Below are 21,240 nucleotides of genomic sequence, written 5' to 3' on the forward strand. Positions count from 1 at the left end.
ACACTTGAGAAATTCGACGAATTTGCATCGTCGGTAAGCTCGTTGTCACTGAAGAGTAGTATTTTAGTTGAAATATTAAGTACCAAAACAACATATGTAAATCAGAGTCAGAAAAAAATCAACAATGCGATAAAACTATGTGCTCGTCGGTCTCGTCCTGTTGATTACAAGAGCGAAGTGAGTAAACTGATCTACTACACTGGTATATAATACAAGTAAACTGTATCCCATATCCTCATTCTGGCGAACCTTAGATGACACGAAATGTTCATCTAAGTCGTTGATCTGACCCACCCTGCTTACCGCTATAGAAATAACATTGAACTTTGTAGCCTGGTACACGTAGATAAATGATTTTTTAAATTTGGTTTTTGATATAACATTTTTTATTAAATCAAGCAACGAATTCGAGAGACAAATTACAGGTGGCAGAAACGATATATAAAGACATGCACGACAAGACAGAAGACGGAAATTCCTACCAACACGAGTGTTATGATCATGGATGCTGTTATTATTGAGGAGATCAGGGATCATTTTATGAATGACTTTAAGATGTTTACGTCTTTGATCTAGAGGAAGCCAACCAATCTGGATATAAAGTTTCACTGTACTAATTTGCCTTGTTCCGACAGTAAATATACACATTGTTTCTAATTGGACATATTCTATTATGTCAGTTTGAGATTTGTGTGATTATCCCAGATGATGCAGACATATTAAAACATATGTCGAATAAGCGTTAAATACAGAGTTTGAAGAGAAGAACTATCTTGACAAAATTTGATGAAATCTAAGATTTGATTAAGTTAATTTGATTTAGTATAGTGTGTTTAACATACATGACAACTATAAGGAGGAAGAATATACAATGTATAGTGATGTCAGTGACAGGCGATGGAAGCCGAGAATATGTTCGGAAGGACAGCGGTAGAATCATCAGTAGTTGAATGAAGACAGGAAGAAACCCAACACTGAATAGACTTTTTTTCAAAATCATCTGAAAGAACACTGTCATTGTGAAGAAATGGTGATATAGTTTCAACCAAAGTTACTTTCATACATCTTTTAGGCTTCACAATGTGAAGTGTATGTAATTAACCTTGCTGTCATATATACTATTTTTCTCCAGATGTGCTTAACGAATCTTTTCAAAATGAACTGTAGTATACAGCTAAATGAAGTTCAAATTTAATTGGTGACAAACAATTCCGATGTCTAAACTAAATGCATCATCGTCGCTAAATATTTATTTATCTAATTATTTGTGATTAACTGAAATATTACCTTATATGTTTTGTATCAGAGCCATGTACATGTACACAGGTCCCTGATTGTATATACAGTTTCTCAGGTAGATCTGATTATCTGTCAAAGCTTCAGCCTGTCCCGGTCAGATATTTCCGAATTAAATAGTAGGTATTGTTCATGTCCATCGAATGCTGTAATAAAAGATTATTTAATGTTAACCCCTTTTTCCTAAACCTCTAGATTGCCTATATACCACGCCTAACCTTCTTTCAAAATTTCAAATTTACCGTATTTCAATAATACTAGAACTGTATTTAAAAACGTTTACCAAATTATTACAGTTTAAAAATCCTAATTTATCTATACTACCAGAGACGTATGGAATTATCGGTGACATTAAAAGTACACAGTGCTATTGATGTGCGTCTCCTTGTTCTAGGATAGCAATTGTCAGACACTGATAATTCAATAATGTTTATATGTCCTCTTCGAATTGTAAACATTTTTTTCTTTCTGTGACTGTTTATCTTTAAACGTTTGCATGCAAATAGTAAAGGCGCAGATAGGCGATAATCACTATAGATCAGTAATAAGCACTGCAGTTTAGCAAGAGTCGACGAGAAAAATTTTAGCCAATCAGAACGCGTCATACAATTTTCCTCTGACTGAAGAGAGACAACATGTCTTCCCTAAAAGAAATTGTTATGATGTACCAAAGTTTGAAGAGAGAATGGGACAAAAAACCGCCAAACTTAGACCGCTGTGGAGAACTACTTGCGAAGTTAAAGGTCTCAGCTTTGTCTTTGAATAATATTCAATTATTTCCCTGACGGAATTGTAGTTAGAAGCTCATGCCGGCTTTGTTGCTTTTTCAAAATATGCACTGTCACCGCAGTCAGTGAAGCCGTTTTGGATGTCAAAATGGGGGTTGAACGGCACCAGTAGTTATATGTTATCATCGTTATTGCTTCTTTCTAGTTCATCATTTGTACAGTTCAGAAAAGAACGGATGTTTTGACTTAAAACCAGGCTGCTGGTAATATAGTTATATATTGCCAGAATGAATATGTTTGTATGCTAACTATGGTATTGGCTGTAATAAATGAATCTTCATCTTTTATTTAAACAATAATATAATGCCTGTGTCAGATCTAGATTTTATAACAGAAAGAATGTTATTGTTTTATATTACAAGGTAAGTGCTGAGGGGGAGGATGCGTTGCATTTCCGGTCTTTACCCTGTGCACATCTACAAATACTAAGCATGAGATTCCCTGTTGTCTTTAATTAACACTTTTTTAATATAAATGTAATGCAATCAGAATGGATTTTTTTAGATAACATGACAGTAAAGGTTTACTGATCATGTGCTTATAAATTGATTTCATGCTCACTTGGATTTTGTTACATAATGTATATCAATGTGCTAGATTTCCAGGTATCAATGTTAGGCCAACTTGATTTTATAAATGGTTGTCATGTACTTACATGGGGCAGCCACCTTAACTCAGATTTGGCGGGGTCATAAATTAATAACGTTGAATTCTTAGGGAAATACAGAGACATATACCCAGGTGCATAACACATGTGTATGTGTTATATACATTTCTGGTTAATAGGAATTCAGATAAATATTTCTGGATGCAATTTTGTTTATATACCACATCAAACTTAATGGTAGATCAAATGAAAGTAAACATAATATATCACAAAAAATTTGAACTTGTATATAGATGTATGTCTTTATATCTTGATAATGAGACAAATTGCATTTCTGGCCTGAAATCACTCAACTTTATAGGCGGCTTGCTTAAGCCTTAGAAGTGCTTTCTTCCAAACAATGCTAAACATATTTTTCATCAGCCTTCATGTCTAACCAGAAATCAAGGTACAATGTTTCATGGCAAAAATGGCAAGAAGTACATCTGTAACACAGTTAACTTACATACATGTATTTTTGTCTACAGATAACAGGGATTCTCACAGCTCATTGTCTTGAGAAAATGTATATCCTTACTACAGTCTGCATGACAAGAATGTAAAGCAATTGTAATGCAGCAGTCATTAAGAAATGAAATTCTTCCAGTAAAATGTTGCAGCTGTTTGTTCTCATTGCTAAAGTTTGAGGTTATGGAAGATCTTTTTTAAGATTTCATATGTTAGTGTTGTGTCTTTTGAATTTTGTTGATAAGCTCGTTGCATAAGTTGTCTAAACCAAAGTGATGTTAAGTTCACAAATTTTCTAGAACAAACAGCAATATTTAGTCTTTATTTGGTTTACCAGTAAATTTATTTTAATCCCATACTTGAGCAAATCCATCAAACACTGTAACTGCACCTGGAAAATAAATGTAAAAGATTTGTTTAAAAAAATTGTTGATTAATTACACAGTTCTGTAGTTCTTTCTCTGACATGTACTTTTAATACTTGGAAAGGGATATGGAGATATTCCCATATGTTATATTGTAATATTTATTCTTGTCAGCACTTAGCCTTCTTTATTACACATTAGTCAAGGTGGAACTGCAAGTGGAATTGTATTGTTGTATGTTTCATCTAACTCTAACCAATGCTTCAGTTATCAATATAAAGATACCTATGTATCTTCTGTACAGCCTGAAACATGTCAGGGCAATATAAAAAGCTCATGGCCAAATAATTTCACTATTCCCAAGAAAGTGCAAATACTTTATCTCTATCATTTTGATTAAAGATATGTTTCTATAACTAACACTAATGTTTCTGATTTTCAGGTCGCCTTGACAGGTGTGATGTTCCTACCCACAGATGATTCCTCACCCACCAAACAGGAACTCCTTGTTGCACGTATGTATATCCATTATAGAATAACAAAACAATTTAAACCTGTCTGGTCCAAACATGGCCAGCACCAGTAGTAACTTTCAGAAAACACAGGTTTCCAAGTTAAGGGCCGTTATACACTTGTTCATACAGTCATGTTTGATTCTGTAAACCACTGAAAGGTGAATACAATTTGTGTTTTACTTGATTTACTTTATTATGTCTGCCTAGGTGAAATTATTGCTTACATATGTAATTATGTGATAGACACAGTATGATTATCTAGTACAATGAACACAACTTTATATACATGTTCAAGTAATTATTAATCATATATTTTTTTAAATCTTGTTTTAGGTGATATTTTAGAAATTGGAGCACAGTGGGCTATCTGTAAACATGACATACCAGCTTTTGAAAGATACATGGCACAACTTAAATGTTATTACATGGATTACAAGTAAGTAATTACTATCTTTACATCTTAACGTCATTATGAACAAATGAAAATTGTTATTGTCATAATATTCCTTGCTATCCCTTCATATTTGCTGACAGGAACATAATCAACAAAAACACACAAAGCATACTGCACTACACTACACATTCTACTTAACATGATAATTTTCTCACATTTTATATCAAACATCACCTTAGTTGTTGTATTTATGGACAACTCTGGATTACAAATTATTTCGTAGCAAGTACATTTTCAACCAGTTCTAGTCCTAATTTAAGTGAAGTCCTTAGTTTAAGTGAGGTTTAAGTAAAGATGTCTCACTTTTTCTGGTCCTGGTTCAAATGAGGTCTTGGCATCTCCCACTTTTGTGGTCGTGGTTAAGATGAGGTCTTGACATCTCCCACTTTTCTGGTCCTTCGTTTGAATGAGGTCTAAACATGTCTCACTTTTTCAGGTCCTAGTTTAAATGAGGTCTAAACATGTCACACTTTTTCAGATCCTAGTTTAAATGAGGTCTAAACAATGAGTTTGAGCACTCAGTTATTTGAGTCGTGGGTTTATAATTTTGCTGTTATACTTACACAAATTTCAAGGCCTTATGTATCTCTTTGTATTGGGAATCATCTAAAATTTTGGAATTGGTGTTCTGTACTACAATCCTACAAAAATGAGAGGGTTTCAGCATGTTGCACTTTGTCTTGTCCAGGTTTTTAGTTAAATCAAAGTTTTGAATAAGTGATCTGTTAATCAAGGTTATAGTTATATGATGCAAAAGAGATTTTCTGTATGAGCGTGGCATTGGACTTGGTAGATCAAAGACTATATGTTTGTTTGATAAACTTAAATCGTGTATCAACAACAGTATGTATGATCGACTTAAAAGGTAGATAAATAACATATATATTTTATCCTGTAATTATTGAAAGTATTGCATACTTTTACCACATACCTGGAAATTTAGTCTTCTATTGCTACATCAAATTAAAAAGTATTAGAAGCAATCAGTTAGGTACTGATTTTAGGTATTAGTGACCATAATGAAGAGCCTATGAATTTGTGAAATAGATTGTTTGATCATGACAACACAAAATATGCCAACGTTCTTCATTACAGAGACAACCTGCCGGAGTCCACATATAAATACCAGTTACTGGGCCTCAACCTTCTATGTCTCCTTGCTCAGAATAGAGTGGCAGAATTCCACACTGTAAGTGACTGTTGTCAAATTTCTTTGTGTATGTATTTAAAAACATGATTATATGGTTTTGTAATAAGTGCTGTAGAATACCTTTAAAAAATGTATCTAATTGCAAGGAGGATAATTTTCTTTGTGACAAGTAAATGTGTGATTATTGATTATGAATTGACTGTTGTTTAAATTTAATGAACAGTTTGGATTTTATATGTACATGTGTATCAGTAATTATTGTTTTGTGTTATGTCCATATATCCTTCCATTCTTGTGCTATCTTGTCCGGGCTCTTTCGCCTATACTTCTTTTCACTGTAACTTCATACTTGGGATATGAGTTAACCTTTGTTGGGATGGTGTGTCTCTTATCAAAAGTTGGTCACTCTGACCTATGATTTCACCTTTGACCTACATCATAGAAAAAGTTTGTACAGGATCAATCTCCTACACTAGCACTGTAATTGTACACTTAGTTTATGGGTTCACCTTGGTGAGGGAAGTTGTTGGTGGGTGACTATGATTCAAAGAATTGCCATGTTGCTGTACCATTTGTGTTTGTGTCTTGGTTTAGGAGCTTGAGCTCTTACCTGTGAAAGAACTACAGAACAACATCTACATTAAACACCCAGTGTCAATGGAACAGTATCTGATGGAGGGATGTTACAACAAGGTAAGGATATATAGTTTTATAGTAAGTTATATCTAATACCACAGAGCAGTTTATAAATTATAAAGTTCCTGCATAAAGTCTGAATATAACATAATAACCTATTGATTTCAATAAAAGCAGCTGTATACAGTTTACCTGGTAGAGATAACAAAATGTCAGTAATCTACATCCATACTTTACAGACTTAACATTATCCAGTTATTGAATTCATTTTATTTTCCAGGTCTTTTTAGCAAAAGGAAATGTACCGGCAGAAAATTACACATTCTTCATAGATATTTTATTAAACACCATCAGGTAGGCAACAAAGTGTTAATTTGATTTGAAATATAGTTACACTTCTCTCTGAAATTTGTGTTGTGCTAAGTGTACAGATTATCTAACAATTTTTGATACAGATTTACTTCAAATGAACAAAGATCTGTACTGAATGTTATAAAATACAGTGATTAATGTCATGTTTTGAAAATTCTGATGCATCAGTTTAGTGTGATATGAAAATAAAAGAATGATGATAAAATGTCAAACTTTCTGTATTATTCATTGACCTGTGTATGCTCCTGGAAGCCTGTACAATGAGTGACCTTTGTTATATTTTCTGTCATTGTGTAGAAACGAGATAGCCAGTTGTATAGAAAAGGCCTATGAGAGGATAGCTCTGGGAGAAGCAGGAAGAATGCTATTTTTCGAGTCACAGAAGCCCATGAAGGAATATGCTGTCAAGGTTAGTTTACACTTTATTCCATACATTATGCCTATTATTACTTACTAAAAGCACTGTCAGGTTTATTCATATTTGACTTTGCTACATCTACATGATCTTGTAAAACAACCCATTAATGAAAAGAGATAAAAAATTATTTTTGGAAGGTTTTAAGTCATCGCAAAAAATTTGTCTCCAAAATCAGGAAAGATGGATAATTTTGTTTCCATTTAAAATATCTGTTAAAATTCTCGTATTGAGTGATTTCAACTGCCAGTTTTATACATGATTTAAAATGGTTACCAGGGTTTTCCATAAGAGGCGGCCACCGGCCAATTTGACCGGCTACCTTGATCATTTGGCCGCCTACACCAATCCAGTTCCGTAATAATGTTCCGTACACGACTACACGTACACGGCAGGCCAGCCTCCTACTTTCACTACACAGCCTACTACTAACAAAATTATGGAAAACCCTGGGTTACAGTATAACACAAAAACAATAGTGATTTAATAAAACAGATAACAGTAAAACCTCAGTTTTAATCTACCATTCACACCATAAATTTCTGTTAGCTTTAAATGAATTGATGAAGTGATGTTCTAATCTGTAATTTCATCATTTTTTCCCCCTTTTTTCAGAGAGGTTGGTCAGTGTCCTCAGACAATTTCTTCCACTTTGCTGTACATGAACAGAAAGACACAGATGAATCTATACCTGCCATGCAGCTTGCAGAACAGACAATAGAATATGCACGTGAACTAGAAATGATTGTGTAGTGAAAGTTCTAAAGTAGAAATAAAATGATTACATCTGTGTTCCACACAGTGGTTTGATGGCATATTAATTAGGTAGCACATCTGTGGTTTGGAGAAGTGTCCTGCAACACAACAGGGCCGACAACCCCTGCTTAACAATTGCCGTGGGAGTACTCTACAAAAAATGTTATAAGCAGCTGTTGCCATCTATTGTTACTTTGTAGTACAGTGTACCTGTGTTTCTGTCCATCTGATAGAAACACTATCTCACTAACATGGTGTGGTAGTCAAATACCACACAAAGATATTTAACTACTTTGAATTCTCCATCAAGTGTCTGGTAGTAGCATAAAAACATACTATTAACCAGTAGTATAAATGTGTTCATCAATGTGTGTGTGAGAGAGTGTGAGAGAAGAGGAGACAAACGTTCATTCTGGGTATATGCTTACAACTTGTACTAGACAGTTCATATTTTGTTGTATGGAGATGCAATCTACAGATACATGTACATGCGATGGAGATGTTTGATGAATAACTTGTGGATATTCAAAGTAAAGAATACATCAATGGAAATACTTAAAATGTTATATTTGGTGCATAATTTTCATCAGGTGCACATCTCTTTTTTTTTCAATAAAAAAAGCATTTCTTATATTGGTGTTTTTGTTCTGAATGTATGAATTGATGTTCACAAAATAGTTAATAAATAATGTGATTTTCACAAGTACTAGGTATGAAAAACATATTGAAGTACACATAAGTTTTCAGATTATATTGAATTATCTTGTCAACAATTAGTGAATGTTATTTAGGGCTGTAGAGGTGAATTACATATTTTTCATAATTTGTTTAGGTAAATTATTTAAATTGCGTTCTTTCAAAATGCCCCTGTCAAACTTTATTATTTCATAGAACTCCCATGATATTAGGCCCTTAAATATCGTGGTGTGTCTGTGTATTGTTGTGTGTGTGAGGGTGTGTGTGTGTACTCCGACCATGTGTGAGTGTGGCGTTGGCATGGGTGCGAGTGAAATATTTATGTTTTGAAAAATCGTCGAAAAATAAAAAAAAAAATTATGAATTTAAGAAAAAAAGAAAATGGAATGACAACCTGGTTACTTGATAAAGCACCCAACACAACAGAGAAAACTGATATAAATAAATATAGGATATTAAACAAGTTTTCATCCCGTGACCTTTATATTAAATGAGTGTTACCTGTTTTCATTTTTGCAAGTTTAGACCAGCAAAAATTTTAAATGTCCCGAGATAAATTTAATGAAACCTCATATGAAATTTAATTAAATTTAGGATACTTTTTATGACATAACTCGGAAAACATGACACAACATTGTACATATTATGACATCACAATTGATTTCTGACTTACACAGCAAAAGATAAAATTCTCCAGGTTATGTTACATTAGAGACGCACAAAAATACTGCTTGGGCGAATTTAGTGGATACCATTTGAATTATGTGATAAATATCTCACTAACACTGTGATATTCAAGGTTGCAGCTATTTACCATGGGGTATTTAAATATTACAGCCTTCCGGCCTTCCAGTGGAAGAAAAAAGATAGGAAAATGAGAAGAAAAATAGGAAGTGATGGGGAAAGGGGATATAGAGATGAGGTAGAGAGGGGATGTCTCTGATACCACACCTGATTTTAAACTAATTTATAAGACAATCCTTTGGCCTAATTGCAGACTAACCTAACACTAAGCAAGTCGTAGTAAGAGGACTGGTTAAGGATACAGAGGAAGGGGATCCTACGCAAGATAAATTTCGATATGTTGATAGTATTTTGGAAGTCTGTCAAATTAACTGAGTAAATAATCCTTATTGCTAATGTAACTCTAACCTCAGGGTCGGTGTTATCGCGCTTACTCTTTCTCGAATAAAAAAAAGGGATCTTTATTATGCGAGTTCTACATGGCCACCATCAGACAGACTGAGGACTGCAGCTCTGTGGTATGAATTATCTCCCTTGTACCGCTTGATCACAATGTCGTACAATTTTATTTTTCATGATTGATATTTACATGTAATATATAGGGGTAAATTAAGGATTTTGTTTCAGCATTTTGGAATGACCAGTGAATTTCTGTAAATATTTCCTGGGATACAGCAATGACTTTCAGGTGTTTCGTCTGCAGGGGACATACAAGATAGATTTAGTAGGGAGTGGGCGTGAATTTACCTGATTATGCTCATCATAACTCTTGTCTTATTGAAGGCTAGATAGTGAGAGTACCAGGTTAGTAATGACTGGATAGTGAAAGCACCAGGTTAGTGGTGACTGGATAGTGAAAGTACCAGGTTAGTGGTGACTGGATAGTGAGAATACTAGGTTAGTGTAGGGTGGATAGTGAGAGTACCAGGTTAGTGCAGGGTGGAAAGTGAAAGTACCAGATTTGTTGTGACTGTGCAGTGAAGTGTCCAGATTAGTGCTGGATGGATAGTGAGAGTACTAGCTTACAGGTGACAGTGTAGTTAGACATCCGGATTAGTGGTGACGTGATAGTATGAGTACAAATAAAGTGTTGACTGCAGTGAGAGGTTTAGATAAGTGCTGGGTGGATAGGGAGAGTACAAGATTAGTGTTGACTGTGCAGTGAGACGTTCAGATAAGTGCTGGGTGGATAGGGAGAGTACAAAATTAGTGTTGACTGTGCAGTGAGACATTCAGATAAGTGCTGGGTGGATAGTGGAGATGCTAGATTAGCGTACAAGATACTTTTTTAAACGTTACATTTATATTTAGGTAGGTATGTATAAGAGAATTAGGCAACCTAGAGGTCGATATCGATCAACTATTGATTTATAAATATGTGTTGGTTTTGTACTTTCAATTTAGGTCGGAATTGATTCCAAAAAGTAAATTGGATAATAATTTCAACACCTGTTTCATGATGGTCATAAGAAATTCGAGTTTCTTTCGAATTATGGAGAAAAAAGAGCTTCGTGTCGCTCCACGCAGGTAACGCGCGTTGTCTGACGATACTACTATATATAGATGACTAGTCACTTCTGTAATTAAAAATCATAACGATTTTGAACAACTTACGATGTGCTTTCCTGTTTTCAACAACGATTCAGATGATCGTATAAAGAACTAATCGAGTATGAAATTTACGTCACTTAAATACAAATGACAAAGGGAATTACAACAACCCGGAATTGGGTATCCTATATTTATTTCTGGCAAATTCCAACATTAGTGGTAGACGTTTTTATGGTTCTTCATTGTTACAGTTTAGAGACCCAGAGATACAGGAGCATGGATCCTGGTATCTGTCACTATGATACGTTTTAGTCGTAAACCGTTTACAAGTTGACATTTTCTACACATACATATATATTTTTTTATCCGTCTTAAAGTATGTTTCGTCAACATACCAGCACAGTATTTGAAAATGATGATTTGTTGTATTCTTATAAGTATAAGTGAATGATGGCAAAAACGAAGAGATCATTATTACACCCTAAACGTCTGTAAATTTTCAAAAGCTCAAACACATATAGTGTAATAACATAGTTAGACATCGATCAAAGTCCGTGGTGCAATATACCAAGAACGGGTACTAGCAATTGCTTGTATAAGCCAAATACCTTGACAGTATTCTATATTTAGATAATCGTGATATTTTTTTTGTAATGCGGGTGTTGATCATGACCAGTCATGTGAATCCATTTCGGAGAGAGTGGTATAGTAGATACGAACGTTACATGTCATACTTGTAAAACTAGGGATACTTAGTCTTTTCATAGTCATAGATATGATTCTTTTTATTCGGTTTGAAAATAATAGCCTACGACGTAAGCAACCTTGGCAGTCAGTGACACAAACACATATTTTGTCGCCCTCTGAGCAGTAAACACAGAAAACACGTGGTAGTGTGTTGACAATTGGTCATGTGACATAAAACTTTCACCCAATCAGCGCGGCGGGCTGAAGCCTTAGTAGTGACGTCACATCTAAACTCTGCGCCATCGCACTTCCGAGAGTGACAGAAAGTCACTTGAGAGTTAGTAGTTAGACGTGGATCCGAGTTTAGTCGGATTTCTTTGATTTTTGGCAGTTGATCTGGGATCTTTACAAATATGCCGGAAAGTGTCTCAAAGACATTTAAACAGAGAAAAAGCTTTGGTAAGTACTAGGTCTACAGTACGTACTGCTGTAAAGATAGACCTGTAAAGATATAATATTGCTCACGAACTTGCCAAAGGATTTGGTAAGCAATTATCCGAGGTCTACTCCTTGTGTAACATACCATGCGATTCACCTACGTTTGGATAAAGAAACTTTTTGGTAGATCTGCACAGTTTAGTGTAGTGTGGACATTTGTAAAATAGATTTTGAAGAATTAATAAAAAAGGAAAAATCGATGATAAATGTGCCTATATAGGCAAAGCTTAAAACAGATACTGAACGAGGTGTCGATACTTTGTAAAAAGAAATCCAACCTTTTTACGGAAACAATATGGTATATTATATATATGTACATAATGTCGCGTGACACAATTCGATTTTGTACTGAATTTTCATATACTGATATTGTAGTCCGTCACAATCTGTCAGCTGAACTGCTGTCACACATGTCGGAAGTAATGAGTTGATGTACTGATAGAGCGTATACTAGATCGATCTTACCTGTATCTTTTCAACAGTACTGTCCATCAGTTTAGTCTATACCAGTTACCTGTGACAGGTGTGAACCCGAGACAGATAAAAGACCAAGCATATACATGTGTTGTTTTTAATGAATAATTAGTCACTAGTGACTACAATTCATCCAACCAAAGAGAAAAAAATATGGTCTGTGTTATAGTTCTCCATATGTATCAAGAGCAGGTATACTTTAAAACTCTTTAAAAATTCTAATTTAGCTGTTTACATTTTTAGGCATGTTTCTCTTTGTCATGGATGGTTTCAGAAAGGTGTTGAATTTTAATTCTTTCAAGCCATATCAACTGACTTCATTCCTGAGTACACAGGTACTAAACTCCAACATAGCTCCCCAGTATATAAAGTTACATAGGTTATCTATCATAGACAGGTAGTAATCTGGCAAGTTGGCGGGTCTATCATTGATATTCTGGAGGTAAATCCTTGGGCTGAAGCAGAAGTAAATATCTTATTTCAATTTCAAAATATTTTATTGTCAATACATATACAATACAATAATTGAATTTACAAAAGAAAGTACAATATACATGTATTAACAAAAGGAATTGGACAACAGGCTTATAGCCTATATAAGTCTTTTCCTACAAAAATATCTTTAGACTGTTAGATGATTATAAGCTTATGATGGTGGTCGGGTGGCGCAGTGGTAACACACTCGCTTTTCACCTAGCCGACTGGGGTTGGATTCCCGGAACGGACGTGAAAAGGTAAGGGGTCACCTGCCCGACCACATGGGTTTTCCCCGGGTACTCCGGTTTCCTCCCACAATAAGACCCCTCGCGCGAGTGATTAGTACAAGTTGACATAACTTGTTTCGCAATTGTTCAAAAATAAATAAAGTTTATATTTATGTAATACATTGATTTTTATATTATGATGAAGGTTTTGGCAGGTTAGATACATGAAACACATAAAATGTACATTGGTATACTATGGCAAAGCTACAGAAAAACTGGTCAACTAATGTTACACATTGACAATTTTCCTGAGAATTTACGGTAATTTTCATGAGAATTTACAGTAACAACCCTATCATCCAACTGCAGTCCATGCAGGTACTTGAACCTCACAATGCTCTTGAATATATAAAGTTATATACATTATCAGACCCTGACAGACAGGGAAATAAAGCCAGGCAAGTACAGTACATGATGGCAAAACAATCAGGTATGGTGCAGAATACATGCTGGTTTACTTCTTATGCTAAACGACAAGTAGTTATAATGGACAGGTAGTAGTCTGAGGTAGCACTAGGCAGTGGTCATTGACAGGTAGTATTAGGCAGACTGGTGTCCTAGATAGGTAGTAGTTACAATAGTCTGAGACAGGCTGTTGTCATAGACAGGTAGTAGTCTGAGACAGGCTGTTGTCATAGATGGGTAGTAGTGTGAGACATGCTGTTGTCATAGACAGGTAGTCATGTGAAACAGGCTGTTGTCATAGAGAGTTACTTGTAGAAGTATGAAACAGGAAGATGTCATAAACAGAAATTGGAGACATTTGTCAGAGACAGACAGAAGTTTGAGGCAAGCAATCATTATAGACAGTTTGTAGTCTGAAGTGGGCAGTTTGTTATAGATAGCAAGTATGAATTCTGAGGCGAACAGTTGTTTGTAAAATCAGATAGGTAGTAGTATGAGGCAGACAGTTATTTGTAAAACTGACTGGTAACAGTCCTGGGTATTTGTCAGAGATGGGTAGTTGTTGCGGACATGATGTATCTTATATGCAGTTAGATTTCATCTCAGGTTTTATAACAGACAATGTAAATAGTTAACTCTGTGTATTCTTATGTTACAGCTGTTAGGAAAGATGAAGTGGCGGGAATCAGGTCCAAGTTTCCAACTAAAGTTCCAGTAAGTAATTCATGGTTGAGGAGTGCATATATCTTCATATGCAGAAACTCCTAACAGTTGCCTATACTACATGTGATTCTTCAAATTGTTTCTATAGCAGGTATATCTTATACATTGTATCAACACATTTCCTGCACTCTTGTCGTATATACTAAGTAATTGTTGTAAATTAGGATACATGACTTGTGATTTGAAATTTATAAGCATGCAAAACTGTGGTGTTTGAATTAAGGTACAGAGAGAAATTTCAGGCATTGTCACATTAGTCAACAAGATCTGACATTTTGGGTAATAGTTATGAAACAGTGCAAATGTTGAACACCGTGACACACTCATCCACTATAAATGTCATTGTAAGAGGAGGCAGTAATATACCTACATTATAAGCTTGTTATTCTACACTATCCAGGCATCAGTATGTATTTCTAATTCACTGAATTTCATTAAAACAAACAGATGGTGGTGACACATTTAATATGTGCATGTATATTATTTTTCCTTGTACTAATGTAGATAAATACTGGTAACATCAGCTCTATTGCTATATGTTATGCTGTGATCAGATACTGGCTTTCCTGTGTTAATATGTATGTAAAAGATCATTCTAATTACCTTGTTGGCAAGAACAGCAACAAATTCAGATCTAAACAATTGAAACACACAAAAGACATTGACAGAAATTAAACTTCATGATTTACAAGTTTACAAAATACAGTGTTTTATTACTTATGTACCAGTGCAAGCACATAAAGATAAATCTCAAAATTCAATCACAACACTTGCTCTAGGTTCATAATGAATTTGTAATATAATTACCAGAACAATATCAAGGTCTAAAAGCTAGCTATATTTAGTCCAACACTTAACTTACAGTAGTTAAGGATATTAGAGTTCTGGTTGTAAACATAGAAAATTTAACAATAGTCTCACATGACAGTGTGTGTAATCCTAGAGCTGATGTCATAATACACACTTTTTGACCCAAACAATTGTATTCTATGACATCATATCAATAATATTATTCTAATCAAGATGAGATTTTGAAACCAGGTCAAGTTGTTTTTCTTTAAAGAAACCAGATATCTTTATACCTATCTCTGTTCAATGTTTAAATAATTGATTCCATAGAATGGTTTACTTATACTGTAAGTAAATTCTGTAGAAAGTGAATTCAGTAGTATAGGTACTATAAATAGACCCGTTGGGGTTCATATAATCATATTGCATTGTTACATCCTCTGTTTACAGGTGATTGTGGAAAGATACCATAAGGAAAACCAGCTCCCTCTACTGGACAAAACCAAGTTCTTGGTTCCACAAGAGCTCACCATGTCACAGTTCGCCACAATCATCAGGTATACTATGATAAGTTTCTGAGAGAATGAATCTGTTATCAATACACTTAAGCTATATTCTTATAGCACATACTGTGGATTTGTTTTTATTTATTGTTTTCACCAACAAGTGCACATTTTAATTTTAAGTTGTTGCATAAAGTAAACTTCCTATTATAAAAGCAACATTGAGTCTCATCCACAAATGACTTGTGTCTTGTGTTGATTGATAAACTCACTGATGTATGTTTATAGTAAGAGTGTAATTCTAATTGTTTTATTTCAAAGCTATAATAACTACAATAACAATGTTCGGCTATACAGCAGATTTGAGTATTACTGTGTTTTACCGCATCTTATTTGTAATGATTATACTGAAGTTAAGGATAGAACAGAGGTGTTGGTAGCGGAGACATAATTATAACATGATAATTAAAAGTACCTTTGTCAAATATGTACATGACCCATTAAGTTTACATATCAAAATGAGTTGTGACAGTTTATTTATTATCATATTTAAAAGAAAATGAATTCAGTGAAAAAAATGTACATCAAACAAAATCAGCTTGTTGATAAATACAATCTGTATTTTATACCTACATGAAAAAGTGATATTCATTTCTTAATCTTTAAATCCAGGAATAGGATGTCACTAAATGCTAACCAAGCGTTTTACCTGATTGTGAACAACAAGAGTATATCAAGCATGTCTATGACTCTGGCAGAGGTTTATCGGGATGACAAGGACGAGGATGGATTTTTATACATGACATATGCATCACAAGAAATGTTTGGTTGATATTTCACTTTAACTGACATGTATCTCATTATGTCACTGAATGGAAGGATAAAGTAATAAATTATCAGTACCATTGGTGACACAACACAGACCTCCTGGTGATTAACAGCAATGAGCCGTGACTGCAGGAAATGTATTGATATAACAAGCCAACTGAACCGTGAACTGATTGTGTATAAGACTTACCGAGTGTGAAAGTGGAAGGTATTTTATGTAAGGAATACTTAGAAATATAAAGTGAAGGGTTGTTTGTGTGATTAGTGGATGATGAACTTTGACCAGTATCGATAGTTAAGAAATCCCCCCCTTTACCAAACAGTAAAAAAGGGAAAAGTGTTGTCATGCTTCAGTTGTAATTTGGTAAGTAGATAATAGTAAGAGGCAGACATCTTCATTTTACTGAATATCTTTTACAAAGTTTATATAGATACAGTATTTTAAACTCACAAAATGTGCAAAGATCACATACATTTAGAGACGGCCATAAGCATTTCAGACTAAACAATGCATGTCAAAAATTCACCCAAAATATCAAAACTGGACAATTGCTGGTGTTGTAATATGTGATGTTATATCTTATCTGTATTGGGAAGGAAATAGTTTAAATGGGAAAATAACATCATTTAAATGGTAATTAAATTTCCAACACCAACCACTGTTTGATGGTTGCTGCAAGTGAATATATGAGGGAGGGATATTATTAAAGATGTGTGTATTGTCTCTATCATTGTTCATGGTCTTCAGTTAAGAGAAAGAATGTGTGATGAGTATGGATGCTTAGGTGTTCAACTGATATTAGTAATTGTATCACTGATGTCTATATATCAGTTCTAATTCTTAAATCTTTGTATTTCATGCTGTTGTATGAGCAAAAACCATGTTTCAAAGGATGATTTCAACTGTTTTTTGTGTGAACTGAACCAGACTCGTCCTATATTTGTGTGAACCAAACAATACTTTAAAATTTGGTGTTTTTGTAAATTGAAAGTCCAATTAACAATAATTGTTGTAAACCGGATGTGGAATAAGACCTTGATCCATTGTCTAAGTGGCTGTCACTATATCTTATTGTGGGGGTCAGTATATAGGGCAGTGAGAGAACTGTGATAGTATACTTAATAATAGTTAGTGATGGTAAGTTCTGCTGGTCATTTTTGATGGTCAGTTAGAAGTGATTTAATAATAAGTAGAAGTATGTCAGTGTGCTGAGTGTGATGAAGTGGTTAATTCTGACCAGTTACTGGTCACTTAGAGGACTTGTCATCTGCTGGTGAATTGTAGTGCTGATATTGTGATAGTTATATACATAATTTGTTTTGAGTGTGATCACACGTAATCTGTGATCATTGAGTCACAATGATACTATTATGTTTGTGTTGATAATACTCTTATCGACTTTGTGTATTTATTTGTCATGAGGTGAGATCTTTCTGTACAGTGTATTATATACTGTAAAAACATACATCACTGTTGCCAACTTTGTTTCTGTAGAGGATTATATGTCTTTATATACATCTATATATGCATCTATATATATATAAATTGTTCTTCCATAGATCATTACCTCGCATCATTTTGTATATTTATCACGAACATTCACATTCATCAAAATTAAAGCTAATCCGACATTCTTGTCTTAATCTATGTTGAAACTTTACAGCTTATCATCTTTGTCACATTTAAATTTTGTGTCCTTGAATTTGTTTTTGGGATTGTTCAATGTAAAACAATTTTCTAAGGCTGCCATAACAGTTGTTGTAACTTACTTAAAACTAATAATTTCCAAACATTTGTGTGCTAAATTTATCTATAAAAACGCTGCAAATGAAGTGTTATTTCTACTGCAAAGGTCATACACAGGATTGCAGTCTTACTGAACTCCTTTGTCATTTGGAATGGTCTTTTAGATCAAGGTTCTTTTATCACAGGCCAGGAGGGATGTAGAATTGTAATGTAAGTGCTAAACATGAAGTTACTAGATCTCACATTCTATATTCTTACTCTGTATCTGTTCTAGAAACATCGGATGTCCTTCCTTATTCTGTATCTGTTCTAGAAACATCAGATGTCCTTTCTTACTCTGTATCTGTTCTAGAAACTTCAGATGTCCTTCCTTACTCTGTATCTGTTCTAGAAACATCGCATGTCCTTCCTTACTCTGTATCTGTTCTAGAAACATCAGATGTCCTTTCTTACTCTGTATCTGTTCTAGAAACTTCAGATGTCCTTCCTTACTCTGTATCTGTTCTAAAGACATCGCATGTCCTTCCTTACTCTGTATCTGTTCTAGAAACATCGCATGTCCTTCCTTACTCTGTATCTGTTCTAGACACAACAGATGTCCTTCCTTACTCTGAATCTGTTCTAGAAACATCAGATGTCCTTCCTTACTCTGTATCTGTTCTAGACACAACGGATGTCCTTCCTTACTCTGAATCTGTTCTAGAAACTTCAGATGTCCTTCCTTACTCTGTATCTGTTCTAGAGACATTGCATGTCCTTCCTTACTCTGTATCTGTTCTAGAGACATCAGATGTCCTTCCTTACTCTGTATCTGTTCTAGAGACATTGCATGTCCTTCCTTACTCTGTATCTGTTCTAGACACAACGGATGTCCTTCCTTACTCTGAATCTGTTCTAGAAACTTCAGATGTCCTTCCTTACTCTGTATCTGTTCTAGAGACATTGCATGTCCTTCCTTACTCTGTATCTGTTCTAGAGACATCAGATGTCCTTCCTTACTCTGTATCTGTTCTAGAAACATCAGATGTCCTTCCTTACTCTGTATCTGTTCTAGTCACAACAGATGCCTTTCCTTACTCTGAATCTGTTCTAGAAACATCAGATGTCCTTCCTTACTCTGTATCTCTGCTAGAAACATCGGATGTCCTTCCTTACTCTGTATCTGTTCTAGACACAACGGATGTCCTTCCTTACTCTGAATCTGTTCTAGAAACTTCAGATGTCCTTCCTTACTCTGTATCTGTTCTAGAGACATTGCATGTCCTTCCTTACTCTGTATCTGTTCTAGAGACATCGGATGTCCTTCCTTACTCTGTATCTGTTCTAGAGACATCGGATGTCCTTCCTTACTCTGTATCTGTTCTAGAGACATCGGATGTCCTTCCTTACTCTGTATCTGTTCTAGAGACATTGGATGTCCTTCCTTACTCTGTATCTGTTCTAGAAACATCAGACGTCCTTCCTTACTCTGTACCTGTTCTAGAAACATCAGATGTTTTTCCTTACTCTGTATCTGTGCTAGAAACATCAGCTGTCCTTCCTTACTCTGTATCTGTTCTAGAGACATCGCATGTCCTTCCTTACTCTGTATCTGTTCTAGAGACATCGGATGTCCTTCCTTACTCTGAATCTGTTTTAGAGACATCGGATGTCCTTCCTTACTCTGAATCTGTTCTAGAGACATCGGACGTCCTTCCTTACTCTGTATCTGTTCTAGAGACATCAGATGTCATTCCTTACTCTGTATCTGTTCTAGAGACATCGGATGTCCTTCCTTACTCTGTATCTTCTTGAAACATCAGATGTTCTTCCTTACTCTGTATCTGTTCTAGAAATATTGGATGTCCTTCCTTACTCTGTATCTGTTCTAGAGACATCGGATGTCCTTCCTTACTCTGTATCTGTTCTAGAAACATCAGATGTCCTTCCTTACTCTGTATCTGTTCTAGAGACATCAGATAGATCTGATGAATTCCATTATCATTGGTTTTTGTTTCAGACAATGGATCTTTTTTTTGTAAATTAAATCAAACAAATCAACAAATTGAAATTTCCCAGGTACATGTATATCTGTTATATGTTAATCATAATTGGTATGTTATCATTTGTACAGAAAATCATTCTTTATCTAAACTATAACTTACATATACTATTATATATTAGTGCAATAACAACGTTTTACATATTTCTGGGATTTTGTATGCTGTTTATTGGGATGAGTAATGTGATACTGCTTTCTACTGCTAAAGTTGTAGGACACGTGAATGAGTTAGCTGTTCTACTGCTGGCTGTACTGGTGAAATATGCATGTGTACCAAGCATGCCATGTCTTGCTCATGTATTCTTACATGTGACTGATATTTTAGATGGTCAATGTTACAAAATGTAAAGTATATTTAGATTATATGCCACATAGAAGGCCTGGTTCATGTACAACTGGATATTTTGATTTCTCTCTAAATTATTTGGACAGCCTTATAATGATTACTGTCTGGTAATGATTTTCGGGACATGATGAAAGTTTGTAAAGATATTGATACTGTTCTGTTAATAAATACTACGTGATGGGAAATTAAAAAAAAAATCCAATTAGGTTAACTTTATAGGTAAAACTCCATCAGGATGTTCACAGATCTATTTTCGTTATTGACTCAACTTAGAACATGGTGATTGTAGTGTATATAGCCTGATTAATTATCATTGTAAACAGGTGAAAGTATGTATTTTGTTTCTGTCTTTCATCTGTCTTTATGTTTTAATACTAGCCAAGAGCTGAACAAAAAAGTGCTGTCGTGTTCATCAACTTTGTGAGAGATGTGAGAGTGTATACCAGTCATTATATATCAGTAGTCATCTATACATGGCTGTCTTCTATACTACTGTCATACATTTTTTGGTATGATTAAAATGTATTTTTGTAAAGCGAGTCCACATTGTTTGTCCTAGCTTCACACACAGATCTAGATAGAT

General features: G+C 34.6%; 2 protein-coding genes across 2 annotated transcripts; both read left to right on the forward strand.

Moving 5' to 3' along the window:
* The first annotated feature begins 1,925 nt into the window (after positions 1 to 1,925).
* On the forward strand, positions 1,926 to 8,492 carry LOC132551890 (26S proteasome non-ATPase regulatory subunit 8-like). The gene is made up of 8 exons (XM_060216035.1): positions 1,926 to 2,039; positions 4,006 to 4,078; positions 4,412 to 4,514; positions 5,628 to 5,721; positions 6,277 to 6,375; positions 6,599 to 6,672; positions 6,988 to 7,099; positions 7,721 to 8,492. Exons 1-8 carry the CDS (start codon positions 1,932 to 1,934, stop codon positions 7,856 to 7,858), a joined length of 801 nt encoding a protein of 266 aa, XP_060072018.1. The 5' UTR covers positions 1,926 to 1,931; the 3' UTR covers positions 7,859 to 8,492.
* A 3,373-nt stretch (positions 8,493 to 11,865) lies between these two features.
* On the forward strand, positions 11,866 to 21,192 carry LOC132551885 (microtubule-associated proteins 1A/1B light chain 3C-like). The gene is made up of 4 exons (XM_060216029.1): positions 11,866 to 11,998; positions 14,339 to 14,394; positions 15,643 to 15,749; positions 16,368 to 21,192. The coding sequence occupies exons 1-4, from the start codon at positions 11,953 to 11,955 to the stop codon at positions 16,525 to 16,527; spliced, it is 369 nt and encodes a 122-aa protein (XP_060072012.1). The 5' UTR covers positions 11,866 to 11,952; the 3' UTR covers positions 16,528 to 21,192.
* Positions 21,193 to 21,240: the final 48 nt, after the last annotated feature.

This window comes from Ylistrum balloti, unplaced genomic scaffold, assembly GCF_031769215.1.
Source record: "Ylistrum balloti isolate Yb309-2 unplaced genomic scaffold, AGI_CSIRO_Ybal_v1 Utg370226, whole genome shotgun sequence".
Taxonomy (NCBI): domain Eukaryota; kingdom Metazoa; phylum Mollusca; class Bivalvia; order Pectinida; family Pectinidae; genus Ylistrum; species Ylistrum balloti.

Bases quoted from the DNA above. Each gene is read 5' to 3' on its own strand.
- LOC132551890 (XM_060216035.1), top strand. From the start codon at position 1,932: ATGTCTTCCCTAAAAGAAATTGTTATGATGTACCAAAGTTTGAAGAGA. The intron at 4,515-5,627 runs GTAAGTAATTAC...TCTTCATTACAG, and splicing joins TGTTATTACATGGATTACAA to AGACAACCTGCCGGAGTCCA. The intron at 7,100-7,720 runs GTTAGTTTACAC...CCCTTTTTTCAG, and splicing joins TGAAGGAATATGCTGTCAAG to AGAGGTTGGTCAGTGTCCTC.
- LOC132551885 (XM_060216029.1), top strand. From the start codon at position 11,953: ATGCCGGAAAGTGTCTCAAAGACATTTAAACAGAGAAAAAGCTTTG. The intron at 11,999-14,338 runs GTAAGTACTAGG...CTTATGTTACAG, and splicing joins TAAACAGAGAAAAAGCTTTG to CTGTTAGGAAAGATGAAGTG. The intron at 14,395-15,642 runs GTAAGTAATTCA...CTCTGTTTACAG, and splicing joins AGTTTCCAACTAAAGTTCCA to GTGATTGTGGAAAGATACCA.